Genomic DNA, 16036 nt, shown 5'->3' with positions numbered 1-16036 from the left:
GTAGTTCTGTTCATATTAAGAAAAGAAAAAAAACAAACAAACAAACAGTATTTTAAAGTATTTTGTCTCAAGACTTTTAAGCAATCACGGAAACAACCCAAGATGTAGCTTGTTTTTTTTTACTTTTATTGAAAGACTTGCAAACAACACAGGTTACATAGAATAGTGGATGTCTAGACTTGTTGAGGCAAAAAGCACAAATTTTTACACAATAAAAAGGAGCAAATATAGACAGCACTGGCAAGTAACATCACCGAATGAAATGTGTAACAAAACTGGAGAAAAGAGGAAAACACATTTTCAGGCCAATTTTTGGAAAATGGAAAAACAAGAAGAAATGTGTTTGTTATTGCAAAGCCTTTATACAGTATCTTGCATCTAGAGATCTTTCCCAGCTTTCCAACAGGTGTGGGGCAACTCACAAGAGTCTGAGCGACAGTTTAAACAATCCACAACAAATCTCAGTCAGTACCGGTCAATGGAAAGGTTTGACCAGTTCAGTTTCATACACTTCTGTACAGCTGAGTGAATGCAAGCTCATGAGAAGGAACAATAACACAAACAGAAAGAAACAAAAACTAATGAAAAGGAATTTGATAAATGTAAATATCAGTTATAGATGAGAAAATTCACAACACTGGAGTAGAGCATAAATTAGAAACCATTTATTTTGTATGTATTTACATTTTACAGGCAGTAATGCAAATCATTAAGCTTCTCCGGCTATTAACTCTCTCTATTAGCAGAGAATTATACCACATTGTTCTTACTTGTGCAGATTTATGATTTGCAAACTGTGCTTAGTGCTTGGATTCTAATATGAGGCAGTTGTGTGGTCAGTATTCATGCACACAATCTGGAATTTGAGATGCATAAAATATTGGTCTTTGCAACATTAGTAGGATGCAGGATACTACTCCTCCTAGGCTCCAGTCAGGAGAGTATTTCAATGCCACGGTAAAATTTATCTTAACCAGTCATTTCAATATGAATACACAGCCAAGAACTATATTGTTACCTTTCTTCTGGGGAGGAAGTAGATGGGTGACAAACAGTGATTAAACCCTTAAGTTTAACCTATAAATCCAGTGGTCCAACTGTTGATTATTGCAGCGGCTTCATAAGCCCCTCCTCATGCCAGCTCTGGGTGACTGACTGGGACGAGCAGCATTCCACTGTCCATCCCTTTCCTCTTGGTCTCCTGCAGCCTGTGGTGAGGCTTGAGTGGGTGGGGAGGGTGGGGGATAGGACGGAGGAGGGATAGTAAGACGAGGCAGTGATGGCAGCACAGGCCTGGGAGAGGTAGGGAGAGGTGGTGGAGTGGCTGGGGTCGCAGTCGTGGAGTGCGGTGAGGATCGTGCACGGGAGGTGGCAGGTGAGGCGTTTGTGCTTCGGGCACGTGGTGATTCAGATGGACAGTCGCTGATTTGCTCTAGAAGCGAAGGCATGTCTCCCTCAATCTTCTCCAGCACAGCGGCCATTTGCTTTTCTATCTGCTCAATTACACTGTCCATTTGCCAGTCACTTGTAGTACTGCTCCCACCTGCAGTATGCTGTAGCCCAGTCCCATACATCCCTGCCGCTCCTCCACTCGTATACAGGGAGCTGTATGGACTCCCATAGCTTCCTGCTATTCCCCTCCCTACAGTACCAATGTCTGGATTGTATGGTGTAGCATGACGTCCCAAACTGGCCGAGCTGCCTACTGCATAACAACCCTGTCCTGATGCAGGACCTGCCCTGGCTAAGCTAAGCTCAGCACTATATCTTTCTATTCTTCTGGCATCCTTGTCCCTACTACTCACAGGGCTAGCATCACCCCTTAATCTGACTCCTAGTCCTGCATCCACACCAGCTCCAGGTCCCACAGCTGAAGTGACTAATGTTCCTACTGACCTCTCTGCCACAGCCTCAGGTACTTGTGTCTGACACCAACTTCCATCAGCCTCATTCTTCTGTTCCCTCTGCGTCGCTGACCTCTTGTCTGGGGAGGCAGTTCCTGCAGAAGGGGTTGTGGGTGAAGGGCCATGGAGTGTTGCTGCCATCTTACGTTTACCGCTGGGGTCAGGAGAAGCGTGTGTGTGTTTTATGTCAAGATTAGTACCTGAAGAACCACCTGACAGCTTGGAGGAGTCCAGTGTTACCACAGGGGTCAGTTTGGATTCAGGTACAATTTTATTTTGACCAAAGTTGGCAGCCATTTTCCTGGTTCCATCACCTGCTGCTTTCTTTGCACCAACCTTATCAGCCTCATCCTGTATGAGTTTAGGGGCTGCATTTGATTGGCCTAGAGGCTCCTGAATATCTGATGGGGAAATTCCTACAGATGGGCCAATATTTGTTTTCACCTGTTTTTCTCCTTCCTTTCTCCTCTCCTCATCGTGGTCCATCCCTTCTGGTGTATTTTCAACAGTAACCTCTAAAGACACACTACTTGATGTCACACCTCCATCACTGGTTACTTTGTCTCCTTCGTCACTTGTCCCCTGAGACACACCGCCTTCCTGATCTCCCACCTCTTCACCACCCTGAGCTTCAGCTGAACTATCAATTAATGCCTCTGAATTCTTCAGTCGTTGCATGAAGGTGGTGACACGGATCGCTTTCTGCAAAACAGAGACAGAGGCAAAGAAAAAGGAGAGAAGAGCAGCAGGGGTAAAAGGTATTACATTTACAGTATGTTACCATTTGCATGACCAGCCATATTTCCCTAGAAAATGCTTTAATACCATAGTTGATTATGGCAAAACATAAAAACAAGCTTCGAAAACAAGCATTTGACAAAAAGCCTGACAAGGCACCATCATACTAAGTGCTGATATGTGATTTGTGTGAAGTGAACAGTAAAATAAGATCAGTGCCAGTTATTTACTTCCAGGAGGTTATGACACATTATACCCTGGTTTAAGTCACTCTTAAGACTCAATTTCCCCAAGCAACTCCTGAGAGCTTGTTAACTGAAAAAGGTAAGCAGATAAGTGTAAATGTCCTCAATTTTCATTTTACACTCATCTGACTCCTTTTAATCTACGAACACTGAATGAGTTTGGGTAAATGTGTGAGCTTAGGAGTTCTTTTATAAACCAGGGAATTTATTATCTGGAAGTGAAAGGCATTTGGACACAGAAATACAATATGGCTTGACTGAACAGCTTCTGCATAACCTCAAGTATGACTTGCATCTAACACTGAGGTACAGAATGGGACAATGAGCCAGGATTCATTTAAGAGGAATGACAGAGGGCCTTACAGTTCAAATAACTGTCATTCAACAGTCCACAGTGGCCTATATCCCTTATATCCTTTCCATTTCTCGCTCTCCTTATCTACACTATTTTAAAAAAAAGACAAACAAACAATAACAAAAAGAAAACTACAAAAGTAATGAGAAAACCCTCCTTCCTGTTGCTGATCATTATCTAGTTTGTACCAATCTGGTTCATAGACTAGTGCAGATGAGGAGTAAGAAAGGAGCAGAGTGGGCCACTTTGAACATCTGAGTCTAATTCAATGAAGAAAAGTGGGGCATAGTGGGTGGATCTCTTCTGGGACAGGCGGAGTGACAGTGAGCAGGAACAGAGCTTATGAGGAGAGCTTCACCAGACCAAACATGATCATTACATCTCCAGACTGATCATGCTTTAACTGAAAATGTTATTTTCGGTTGATTATTAATGATAACTTCACCTACATGAAACATGTTTTTTTTTTATTCAAGAGGATGCTCAGCCATTTGAAAGATGTTTTGTTATTGAATCATGCCAGACTAAATGTGAGTTTCTGCCCATGCTCTGTCCTTCCACTCTCCCTCACAATAAACTACAATACCTTCAACTCCTGGGAACCACATGGGGAAAGAGAGAAGAGGGTTGTAGCTGTTACTTATGCTGTTAGACCAGCACTACCATGTTGATTTCTTCCATTCATGTCCCCATGAGATCTTTATGACCATTACCATATATCAGAAAAATAACACACAGTCGAGCTGAACTAAAGCACAATATGTGCAATCATCATTACAAAAACATAACTATTGACTATATTCTTTATCATTGGACCTAGTCTTTATCTGATTTATCTTTCTTTTCCTCTCCTGCTCACCTCATCTTTATTAATATCAACTTAATTTACTTCTATAGACAGAGAATGAGAGTGGATTCATACCCGCCATTTGGCCTTAGCAAAGTTCTTTTCAAACTGGGCACACACGCCATCTTTTAGGTTCTTCTCTGAAGCACCATTCCCCGCGATCCTGACACAGAAGACAGCATAAAAGTGATTGCATGTCCTGTAGGTGAACCCTTTGTGCTTTTATGGATATCATATGGTAACTCAATTACCATTCATGCCAAAGTGCATCTTGTGCTGTGATTCTGAGCATCTGGTCCACCTCCATAAGTCGGCAGACAAGCTCCTTTGCTGAAAGAGAAAAAGGGTCAGTTTAAGGTGTGCCATCTGCCAAAACAACTACAATAAATATAAAAAAAGTCATAGATAGTCATTTCATAGTGGCAGACACAGTTAACTGTATGAATTTCAATTGGTTGTTTATTGCCACTGTGTGGTGGAGACATGTACCTGCAGGTGAAATGTCATCCCAGTAAGGAGAATCAAACTCAAAGTCCCCAGCAACAATGCGACAAAAGATGATGCGATTATGTAGATCTGTGTTCTCCTCCTCTGTCTCATCATAAAAAGGAGGGTTACCTGATAAACTGCAAAAAAGGAAAAAAATACATACTGTATGGAGACAGAAAGATGGAAATTATTTTGAAGCCACACTAACAATTCCTAGAAATGCCCCATTAAGTAAGCAAAGTAGTAATTATTAGGATGGAACTCTTGCATGCAGCTCAGTGTGTTCTTCCCTGTGAGATTAATTATAGATTTAGTAATTACTGATGGAGACTCACAGTATGTACATAATTACACCAACTGCCCAGCAGTCCACGGGACGACCATATCTGTGACGAGCCACCACTTCAGGAGCTGTGAGACAGCAAAGAGAAGAGAGGAGAGATGATTTTCATTTACAAACCACCGCACTACATTCATAATTCTACCCTGCCCAGGCAATAGCTTCCCATTTCACTCGCTCTTTCTCATTCCCTTCCTGTCAGGGACTCTGACCCTTTTCCTTATTTATTTGTTTAATTATTCAACTCGAGATTATGAATTCCTGTCCTGACCTTTCACCAGAAACAACCTGGACTGCAAGTTGCCTTAGCATAAGCCTCAGACAGTGGGGTAAGACAGTACAGAGGAGATGAGTAAAAATGGGGTGAAAAGAGAGGGTAGGAAGAGGAATGACAGTTGGATGCTTTCAGTTCTGTGTGTATTTTACTGGGTTTCATGTTTCAGTTCCACTGTAAGAGTTTACCACTAAAAGATTATCATCGTCAAAAGCACACGAAGGCAAGAAACTGAAAAAGGTAAAGCATACTTCTAGTTAGGTCTATACTGTATTTACCACAGAAGGGAAAAGATAATGAAAAGCTTCAGTATGTAACAGGGTGACAAATAGTGAAACATAGATGAATAGGGTGCATCCTACCCAAGTACTCTGGTGTTCCACAAGGATCCGTGATGGGTCCATTCTCAAACCTGGACAGGTAGAAATCTCGCAGAACTACTTTGTTGTGGTTGTTTTCTGTGTAGTACATCAGGTTTTCCAACTAAACGAAATTATTGAACAAATCAGTCTTCTTACAGAAATACAAACATTTTTTGGTTTTAGTAAAGTTAAAGAGTTACTTTAAGAGATAATCAAAGAGATCAGCACAAGTTGTACATTATTCTGATTGGTTTGGGTGAAAAAATAAGTCAACACCCTTTTGCAATATGCTTATATCAGTCAATCAATCATCTTTACCAGCTGCATCCTTAAAATGGATATATCAATATGAATATGTTGTTTTCAGTTGTACTGAATGTGCAGAATGAGCTCAGAATACAGAATCACATCTACCACTAGGAGGAGCCAGAAGCTCAGGAGATGCTGTAATTCAATCCTAATAGACTGAAAATGAGAGTTAAAGATATTAATCTGTCTGTGTATCCTGAGAGATTGCATTAAGCCATGAAGTCAGTGTTTACTCCCTTGCTAAAAATGTTATCAATTGTAACAAATGTTGAGTCATTAACTGAAATGACAGCACAATGCTTTCATGTGTCTCCACAGAGATTCCATTGACTAAATACTAAAAATTGCTGTCTGAGGTGTAATGGCGAACAGCAACACTCTTTTTATAAATTGTTTTGTTCTATTTCTTTCAGTGTTATTAAAGATGCAACAAGTTGCCAGTCTTTTAATTGCTAATTTTGAGTGGCTGAACACACTTGATCCAGGTAATCAGCAATGGGTAAGGCAGAGATAGTTGGAATACAACAGGATTTGACTCCCCTGCTCTAAGGGAAAACCATCACATCTACATGCCTGATCCCAACCCTTACCCTAACACCAGACCTCTCAAACAGTCATTTCCTCACAATGCAGAAATATCCTCGTTATGATGGCTGAAATAAAATCTGTTCACACCAAACACAAAGAAGACACATGCAACTCTATGTGTAGGGAGGAAGAGAAAAAAAAATGTGAGCGTGTACCTTGAGGTTCCTGTGAACTATGTTAAGGGAGTGTAAGTACGCCACAGCCTCGAGGACCTGTCTGATGACATTGGAGGCATCTTTCTCTGTGTAATTTCCTTGGTCCAGAATCCAGTCAAAGACATCTCCGCCTGTGGCACTGTATCCAGCCACGTACACACAAAAACATAAGTGAAGCTTGTGAGTCTGTTAACCATATGTTACAGTGCAATAAATGACTTTTCTTTGTCTGTTAATACGGCAATCTTCTACTAGCCTAAAGTTAGTGACGATGAGCATTTAGAAATTAGCCACTACTCCAGAAGATTTGATTAAGTTTGGAGTGTATAAAAGGTGGATGTGATCATCACGTGTAGCCCCCAGCAGGAGGACTACTGCTTCGGCACACGTGTGAGCAATGAACAGACAACATCACATAAACAGACTAATGCACACAGATGACTGTGACGACTCTTGGTGCAGCCTGTCTCTCTGTTTTTCTGAAAGTGAAAAGAAATACTTTGTCCACTCAGATTTAATCGGTGCTATTGCTTTCAAATAAAGTTGCATATGTTGAAAAATGCACTAGTTGCAAGTGTTGTGGATTGGGTGTGCTCCGGCTTATCGATCCTAAGCTCTCTGTAGAGACTCTCGCATAGCCCAGCAGTGCTTGAGAAGCACTGAGCAATGTCGAGTGTTAGTAGGAGCAAATATCTCATCAAACCTAACACCTTCCTCTGTTGTTGAGGGGAGCAACAGAGCACACAGTAATAAGTGGATACACTGAACATCTACCATTGCATTGATGGATCTGTGCGTGCGTATGTACAAGTACAATAAGGTGCCTAATTAAGACACAGACACAGTTCTGTATACCATGTCAAGAATGCCTACACAAGAAAGATAAATAGTGAAACAGCAGAAGAAACACTCACAGTTCCTGGATGATGAAATATTCTTTCCGGGTCTCGAATGTATCTATCAGCTGAAGGATGTTTGGGTGGTTGACCCTGGAGCAGCAAAACAGGAGTCACAGACTGCAACCTTAACACCGGTGAAGTGCCTCACATGCAACTGAAATGTGCTATCCACACTCTGGCTTTTGAATAGTCTTCTATACAAACAAGATTGTGTGGGTGTTAATCTTTTTAGCTGGGTAAATACTTTAAAAACAGTGCATAGCAGACGTGACACACACCTGAGCTTAAGTTATTAACTGGGGTTATTGCATGGATTGTGTGACTGGGAACTGAAATTTTCAAATAACAAAACATTCTCTCATTCGCCCTCTCCCTGCATTTCTCCATCACTCAAACATACATCCATCTGTCCACAGACTGACTGCGTACAATTTCAGGATCATGATTTCGTTCTTGGCAGCCTTGCGGACTTTCCTGCCATCTTTCTTGAGGAATTTCTTGCAGACAAACACCTTGTCTGTCTGTCTGTCCTTGGCCAGGCACAGCTCGCAGAACTCCTTCCTACGCAAGCATAAAAACGACAGAAAGACAGACGGAGAAAGGCAGAATAGGTAAATATAAGGTCAGATTAAAGAGGAAAGATGTGGCTACATCTTAACAGTGAGAGCACATTTAGGGAGACCAAGTGAGACATAATTAGAAAGACAAAGTATGCTGGCTGTTTAGGCGAAAAATTAAATTGGGTGGAGAGTCGTTGGATAGAATCATATTCGAAATGAGTCTATTTTTGGTTTTGAGCTTTAGGGGGCATACAGTACTTCAGCCAAATGGTTTTTTTGGAGCTGTTTAATGCAAGTACAATATTTCAATGCTCAATAAAACTATCAGAGAAACAACTTCTAACCTTAAATCATTCTAATAAAGATTGTTTTATAGAATTTAAAATAGCATGCATATTGACCAAATGTCTGCACTTAATTTGGAGTTTGTGTGTGTGTGTTATATAAAAGATAAGCAAAAAATCTCTGGGGCCAGATGCTGATGTTGCCATATGGCCTCTACACTGATTAGTATGTGTGTGTGTGTGTGTGTGTGTGTTTGTATGTGTGTGTGTGCTGCCATCATAGTGGCAACGAGAGGTGTTCAGGAAAAGAAAATGGTCAGTATTCAGCCAGTGAAGCTGCAGAGTGATTTTCACAGCTCTTTGAAAAATATTCAGAATGAATAAATTCTACACTTACAACAGAGTTTTTCATGAACTGTCATGATTATAAAAAAAAAAAAAAGGAAAACACAGACAATTGGTTGGCTAAAATGTGAAAAATCTGTCTGTTTTGAACTGGCCTCATGCTATTACCTTCTGTCATTCCTTTAGTGAACCCATTTCATTTGCCAAAACAAATACTCAGTAATTCAATAATTCAACATTCAATAATTTATGAAGAGAATAAAAACTATTTGTGAATACTGCAATGTGGCCATAAATTCTACATTGGCATGGGCATGCAGAAAGCTTTATGGTACTTACGCTCTGAGGACTTGTCCAATCTCATATTTATCTGTGACATCAGATATGCTATTGTAAGTCCGCCCATCTCGCAGGGCAAGGCATCCAAATGGCATGACTGCATTCACCTAACAAATAAAGAGAGAAACATTTCAATCATTGCAAGACAAAGGGATGAAGCACAAATGATTTTGATGGCACCTTTAGGTAACAGAGAGACAAAGGGATTGCGGAGGAGCATGGGCAGGCATGATAAAGAGGAAAAGAGGTACTGATGAAACATTACGAAAGTCTCCAGGGCTGAAGTCAAAGACAACAAGGTAGTGCAGTTAGAGTTAGTCTTAAAAGTATATGGTGCATCGGAGAACCACAGATATAGCCAAGTCAATTTCTGAAACTGGATGCTAATGCTTCTGGCAGCCTGATTGTGTGCCAGCCCTGTCAACAGATACTAAGCCACCCAGTAAGCTTCTCTCTACTCTACTAAAGTCTGCAGATACTCTGCAACGTCTGTCAAGTTCAAGTTAAATTTTATTTATAAAGGGTAGTGTCCCTGTGTCCCCAAAGCAGCTGGCTCCTTCAGCAATCACTGGAGACCTCAGTTACACTGATATCACTGGGTTTAAATGACAGGAAAATTATTTTTTTTTCTATGTAGTATGTGTATATGTTTAAATGTGTCTTTTAATCTAGAGCAGTAGCTCACAGCCTTAAACTCGTCTCACGTCATCTCACCGTTAGCGCTGAATCTTTAAAATGCATTCATAATCATTTCAGTGATTTTCGTATGGTATGTGCCTGTAGTCTGTATGTATTTCACACTTTTCACACTTTTCTTATCATGTCCACACCAAAATAGCCTGTGACTCCACTGGAGGACCCAAATGGCCAGGTAGAAAATCAAGGATCTAGATAGTGAATCAGCAATCGATATAGCATCTCTCCACAGTCCTCAGGCAATCCTCACCCACATCCTTTAAACACTCTATCTACTGTAGGAGACAGATTCCCAGGAAGCCTCAGTCATCCATCCTCAAGGTTCTTCTCCTCTGCTAAACACCTGAGTTAACTCATTCTTATGGAACAACTAATTTCTGCTATTTTCTCCATTTTCCCCTTAGTGGAGAGATCTGCCGATTGTGTTCTGTCTCTGCTGGGCTTGTTTCCCCATCAAGACCATCAGGTTCATATAGTAGTCTGGACATAGCCCAAGTGAGGAAATACGTGATGGGAACAAATGCGACATTTCAGTTGTGTCAGGGTTGTGTTGTGTGTTTAAACTAAGCAGAGACACAGAGAAGGAGTGCGAAAATGAAATGAGGACTAAGACAATAGAAATCCTCATGACATGCTGGGGCTAATTTAGGATTAACAAATGAACATCAGTGATGCTCCTCTCTCTCACTCTCTCTATCTTTGTGTGTGTGTGTGTGTAGCATTACTACTGTAGATGATAGGGCCAGAGGTTCTTCTCATCTATGTGTGGAGGCGGGGCTGAAGAGTACAGTGTAATCCCAGTGCAGGCTCTAATCTCTAATCTGTACCACTAATCCAAAGCACTGGGATACACTGTGTGTGTATGTGCGCGTAGGAATGAGTCTGAGTCCAAGTTCAAAGTGCAAAGGTCGATGCGGCTATGTCATAAAATGTTCAGAAAGGTGTGTGTGTGTGTGTGGAGGGTGTGTGTGTTCATATGTCTTTATGCGCATCCTTGTGTGAGTTTAATGCCCCAGTAAAGATGAGGGGAATTTAGTGGTGGATTGAAAAGGCCTGGCTTTGCCAGTAGATTATGTAAGCGGAGCTACATTCCCATGACGAGGTCCAGACAGTGAAGGTGATGCTGGCTTCATGTGAATGGAGCACATCCACCCCTGTGGGCACCACTGAAATACAGTAACAACTGCCAAAATGTACTAAATGTTATTTGTGAATGAGGATCAGCAGATGCACTGCCAGTAACCTTTTGATATACTCACCTTTGAGTGCAGTGGTTCTGCACAGCCTTTAGTCTTTGCCTCCTCTAAAAGCGTGTCCATATTTGCCACCGTGTTCTCTCTCACTTTGTATATATTATAAAATCAGTTAATGTATCAGCGGCACTTTCCACTGACTTCCCTCTTGTTCTGCCAGTGTGGGTTGAACTAAAGCTGAAACTTAAAGTATTCTCTTCTCTTTCTGGTGAAAAATATGAATTCCCTGAGGTTTGAAAGGCAGCTCGCTTCATAAGGAACACCGGCTAAGAGCTTGTGTTTTAGGTGTGAAGTGAGGTACTTTCTTGGTGCAAATCAGTTCACGGTCTGTACTTTCTTTTAGTAAGACGATTGTTCTTTTTTTCTCTCGTTGCACCACTGGTGATTGTTTCTCAAGCTAAAAAACTCAGATGCTGTAAAACACCATACCTGCAGAATACTGACTCAGTGTGAACCTTGAAGTTGACTGAGAGTAGGAGGAGACATGGGAGCGCATGAGAAGAAAGAAGATGAGAAGGGAGAAGTGGAAAAGACTGGAGATGAGGAAAGAGGTGAGAAACGCTGGGACCAGCAAGGCGAGGAGAAAGGTACACTGTGACTAAGTGAAAAAGGTGGATAGAGAAAATAGTGTACATAAGAACAGAACAAAGTGTAAAACACAGAACTGCAGAGGCAGGTTGAGAGTAACCTCACAGCACATTCACACACGCAGTTCTGTGTGTTTGCATAGGTGAATTTGGCTGTAACTGTGTGTGTGTGTGTGTGTGTGTGTGTGTGTGTGTGTGTGAAAGCTACAATCCACAGCTTTCCACATGTTCATGCCATGCAAAGATGATTGAGCTGTTTTGGGTAGGCATTGAAACTTGTGACTTTGAATACACTATTGACCTGTGTCAGCACTTTTCTTCAGCAACATATGAATATTTCTAAACCGGTAATGTGAATTTTTTTGTGTTTAGTCAAATTTATTAGTTCAGGTTTCAGTCCAGAAGAAGTACAAATAGGTTTATCCTTTTGATATACAGCAGTTGACACCGACTCAGGTGTGAAGACACACCGAGCTATCCGAGACATCACACTTTATCTTCAGCACCTTAAATCATATTGCGTGTACATGCCTCTCTGTCTGTGTGTGTGTGTGTGTGTGTGTGTGTGCTTGTTGACACGTACTGTGATAAAATGAATCGACTGGAATAAAATATCTTTTTATCAGCTCAGAAAGGAAGTGTTTCTGAGGTTTTCTGCGTCAAGGTTATTCTTCAACATCTGCTATTTACTGGCACTCCTCCCTTTAGCCATCCTCTCCTCTTAAGCTTATGTACAGTCCTACTCAGGAAAAAAATGAAAACCTTACTTCTTTATCTGTTGAGGTTAATGGTGCATTTTGTAGATCATCACGAAATGTGATTTACAGTAATTCTGCGTCACATGGTGGCGTGACTAGTTAAAATAATGGTACATGCATGTTATGTCATGCGTGCTTTCAGTGTTGCCATATCAGGTAGTCAGGTGTTGCAGTGTGTCCTTGCCACTGTCAAACAGATGCAGCACAGTGATGCTTGCAAATCAGCAGCATTGTCACTATCAGCATCACCGCAATACGATTCCTAATATGTGCACGGTGTGACTAAGTCATGCAGCATCGGCTTTGTTAAGTGGTGACACTAAAACCTTGTGTAGGTATGATAAGACAAACAACTGCGAGTGAGATGTGTGTGAGAGTGTTTAGAAAAGTATGGCAATGTTTGCCTCAGGAGAAGAGTGAGAGCTGCAGACCTTAGGTTCTTCTGCCTATGTGAACAAGAAATGATAGGCCTCGCATGAATCCATGCACTCTAAGCACTGGCCACCTGAGTTACACACCTATACACGCATACAAACAATTGTGTTGACACCCACATGACATGCGTGTGCATCCATAAGTTGGCATACACCTTACATGGATACACCTCGGTGCACTTCATTATACAACTGTGCTTACATGACAGTGGAGTCTTTTGTTTGCCCTTACATTTTAGCAGAACTGTAGTACAAAAGGTGGGAAGAGGAGTAGAATATCATGGGTTGCAATGGATCTGCACAGCCCTGTAACAATAATGGCCATAACAACGAGGACGAGTGTGGGGATATTTGCTGTTTGCACACTTTATAGCCACCAAGTACATTGAATTAATACATTAAAGAGAAACTTGTACACACATATGAGAAAGGAATTTTTCTCTGTCACTGATTCCCTTGTAGGGATAATTAAACCTACCATTACTATCTGTTTGCGTACTGTTAATAACATTAGCAATTATTACCCTGTATTTAATCTCTCCTTAATGATTGTGTGCCCCTCGTGTGCAAATCAGTTTGTTTTATCATCATACCAGGACATGGCAGTCCCAGCCTGTTCCCAAGGCCTTCCATGATTTAGTTGACTTGGCCAAAATTGACATTTTACCCAGCCCCTGTAGAGCTTAGGGTATAAAAATTCCTCAAAGAAAATTTCATTAGGTTAGTGAGAATTATACTGGGTGTAATTAGAAAATTACACAGGGAACATTCTAGACACAGCTGAAAGCACTTTCATATTGCCATTAATATCATTTTGGCCTGAAAAAGAGATTTCCAGTAAAAATTTGATGACATTAAATAGAAATGAGTCCACCTTACTACTACTGAGCTCATTGCTTCAGCTGATGAGTGTGTGTCTGATATTGAGCAGAACATGCAGCAGCCTGAGGCTGAGTCCCAAGCCTTCGCAGGATGCTGCATTTTAAAAGTGGGACAGGAGTTATGAGGACATGACATAGGAGGCAAGAACTGGTGGAGCTGCATAGATGAAGGGCCAATTAATATCATTACTGCGCTGTTAAACTCAAGTGTACTACAGAATAGAAGAGTGAGAAAGAGGATGAATGAATTATCATTCTAAACACACACACGCAAACTTAAGAATTTTGATATTATTATATAATAGCTAGTATACGTGTGCCACATCGATACCCATTACATTTGCTTCTCGAGTTCCCAGCATGGGGTCTTCTTCGAGATTGTTATACACACTAATTCCCTTTTTTTCTCACAGAGCGGCTTTCATCTAAAGCCTGCGCATGCATTGGTGTGTTTTTGTGCATGGGGGGAGAGAGACAAGGAGAGTGCTTGTGTGACTTCAAGGCATACACAAGGCCAGAAATGGGCTTAATAAGGAAACGCTCTAATGAAAATTCATCACTTCCGCCCAGAGAGAGAACCAAATAAATCAAATGCAGACACAAATAAAAATCTACTAGATTCGTGCACACACACTAAATGTTGTCCACACAGCCACAAAAGACATACACGCGCAGATACACTTCTTTCATACGTCACTCAGCACATGAATTGACTTATTCTGAATGATAGGAGTCCTCTTTTCTTAGCCATACTCCACTCAGAAATAATTCCCTCCACACCCTGCATTCCCTGCACCTCTCTCCAGCCTGGTCTGTTCTCTGTTTCCTCTCCCCTCATTAGGAGAGTGGATCTGTGCAGGTCTTGCACAGTAAGTGAGTCCTCAGGGAGAAGGGCCACAGAGTACCTTTTTTGACAAAAGTGTGTATATATGTGTGTGTCTGTAGCCTACTGCACACAGTCTCACACAGACTAAGCATAGTGTGAGTACTTCCTCTCTAAGTTGGACATAAAATCAAAACAGAAAATCAGAGCATCACGTGACAGCAAGCTACAGAGAAGCAGGATGATAGGGAGTAGAGTGAAGAATCAAAAAGAATAAAACATATTATACAAATCTATTGAATTTACATATATAGAACAACATTAACTGTACAATTATGAAACATGAGCCTTCCAGTCACTTAACAATGTGGATTTGGGAGTGTTCATGCTGCTGTCTTCTTTCAGTTATTAAGTATTTTCATGTTATAGTGTCCTGTCTGTCTATCATGAGAAGTGTTTGTCAAGACATACTTAAAAGCACAAATGTCAAACAGTTAGTGAGATCCTGTTCTCAGTTTACGTTCAGTCTATTTAGGTATCTGCATAACAGGCTACAGATGAGTGATCTACAGTGACCGTGTCCACGGAGTACACACTGTCCAGGGTGTACCCCGCCTTTCACCCAGTGGCAGCTGCGATCCACTCCAGCATTCCCTACAACCAACAATATACATTCATCGTTGCTGCAGATGCTCTGCCACTCTGCCTAGCTCTGCTGAGTGAAGCTGTGGTTGTGGTATAGTATTCATATGGCATTTATGCATCATGAATAAACGGGCAAATGCCTCAGCAGCTGGTTATAGCCTTCGTTAACTAACTGTATCCATGTAGCCATAGCGCTACTTTCTGCTCAGGATGCACAGCTGAGGGGGTAAATGCACTCGCTCCGTGGCTATAGCCAGGGGCGATCTACTGCATGACACAGGCTATACGCTCAGAATATGGGTCAGCCTTCTGTCGGGGATTAGTGGGAATGCAAATGTATTCCAAGATAACGCAAACGTAATGGGAATGCGAAAGTTTTGCACAACAATGCAAAACTTTTGCGATGGAAAAATATTCACTACCATGACCCTTAGAGGGCTCTGTAGGATCAAGCTTGTTATTATAGCCACAGATAACCACTGTTCACCACTCAGTTGATAAACTAATAACTAAAAATATTACAGATTCCACACCAACAGGACGTGAATTAAATAATGCAACAAATAATGAATATATAATAAAAATAACTTAGGCTATCTTGCTGATATTGCGAATTTTCTCTGTTATAACTTTTGGTCAGTCATCATCAGTATAATGTTTTTATATCGTTTTTTTTTTTCCTGTACAAAATTTTGCGTCACTAAGAAAAATTATATTGCATTTTCAGGTTGACACACAAAATAACTAGTGAAATAAGAGCAGGATTATATAATTGTAGGAGTAAATAATTTCATAGGAGTAAAATAATTTCCTGTTAACAAAGACAAAAAGCAGTATTTATAAAAGGAACATAACACCAGCTCAACCACTACAGATGTTTTGTGATTGTAATTTTGGGGAAAAGGTTGGGAAATTATAGCTCGTGA

At 41.0% G+C, this 16036-nt stretch overlaps 1 protein-coding gene across 1 annotated transcript; it reads right to left on the bottom strand.

The window, feature by feature from the left end:
- Positions 1 to 850: 850 nt before the first annotated feature.
- camkvl (CaM kinase-like vesicle-associated, like) lies at positions 851 to 9128 on the bottom strand. Its single transcript, XM_026368048.1, has 11 exons — positions 9034 to 9128; positions 7935 to 8066; positions 7521 to 7595; positions 6607 to 6745; positions 5555 to 5675; positions 4914 to 4989; positions 4579 to 4715; positions 4341 to 4419; positions 4165 to 4252; positions 3829 to 3837; positions 851 to 2606 (listed from the first exon to the last, which is right to left on the bottom strand). The coding sequence occupies exons 1-11, from the start codon at positions 9126 to 9128 to the stop codon at positions 1119 to 1121; spliced, it is 2439 nt and encodes an 812-aa protein (XP_026223833.1). The 3' UTR covers positions 851 to 1118.
- Positions 9129 to 16036: the final 6908 nt, after the last annotated feature.

The sequence above is a fragment of the Anabas testudineus genome, chromosome 7, assembly GCF_900324465.2.
Source record: "Anabas testudineus chromosome 7, fAnaTes1.2, whole genome shotgun sequence".
Taxonomy (NCBI): Eukaryota; Metazoa; Chordata; class Actinopteri; order Anabantiformes; family Anabantidae; genus Anabas; species Anabas testudineus.
The sequence above is the reverse complement of the archived record's forward strand: the minus strand, read 5'-3'. Positions and strand labels throughout refer to the sequence as shown.

Excerpts from the sequence above, each read along its gene's own strand:
- camkvl (XM_026368048.1), bottom strand. The coding sequence starts at position 9,128 with ATGCCATTTGGATGCCTTGCCCTGCGAGATGGGCGGACTTACAATAGC. Across the intron at positions 5,676-6,606 it reads TAGTTCACAGGAACCTCAAG|TTGGAAAACCTGATGTACTA; the intron begins GTACACGCTCAC and ends AATTTCGTTTAG. Across the intron at positions 4,253-4,340 it reads GATGCACTTTGGCATGAATG|GATCGCGGGGAATGGTGCTT; the intron begins GTAATTGAGTTA and ends CTTCTGTGTCAG.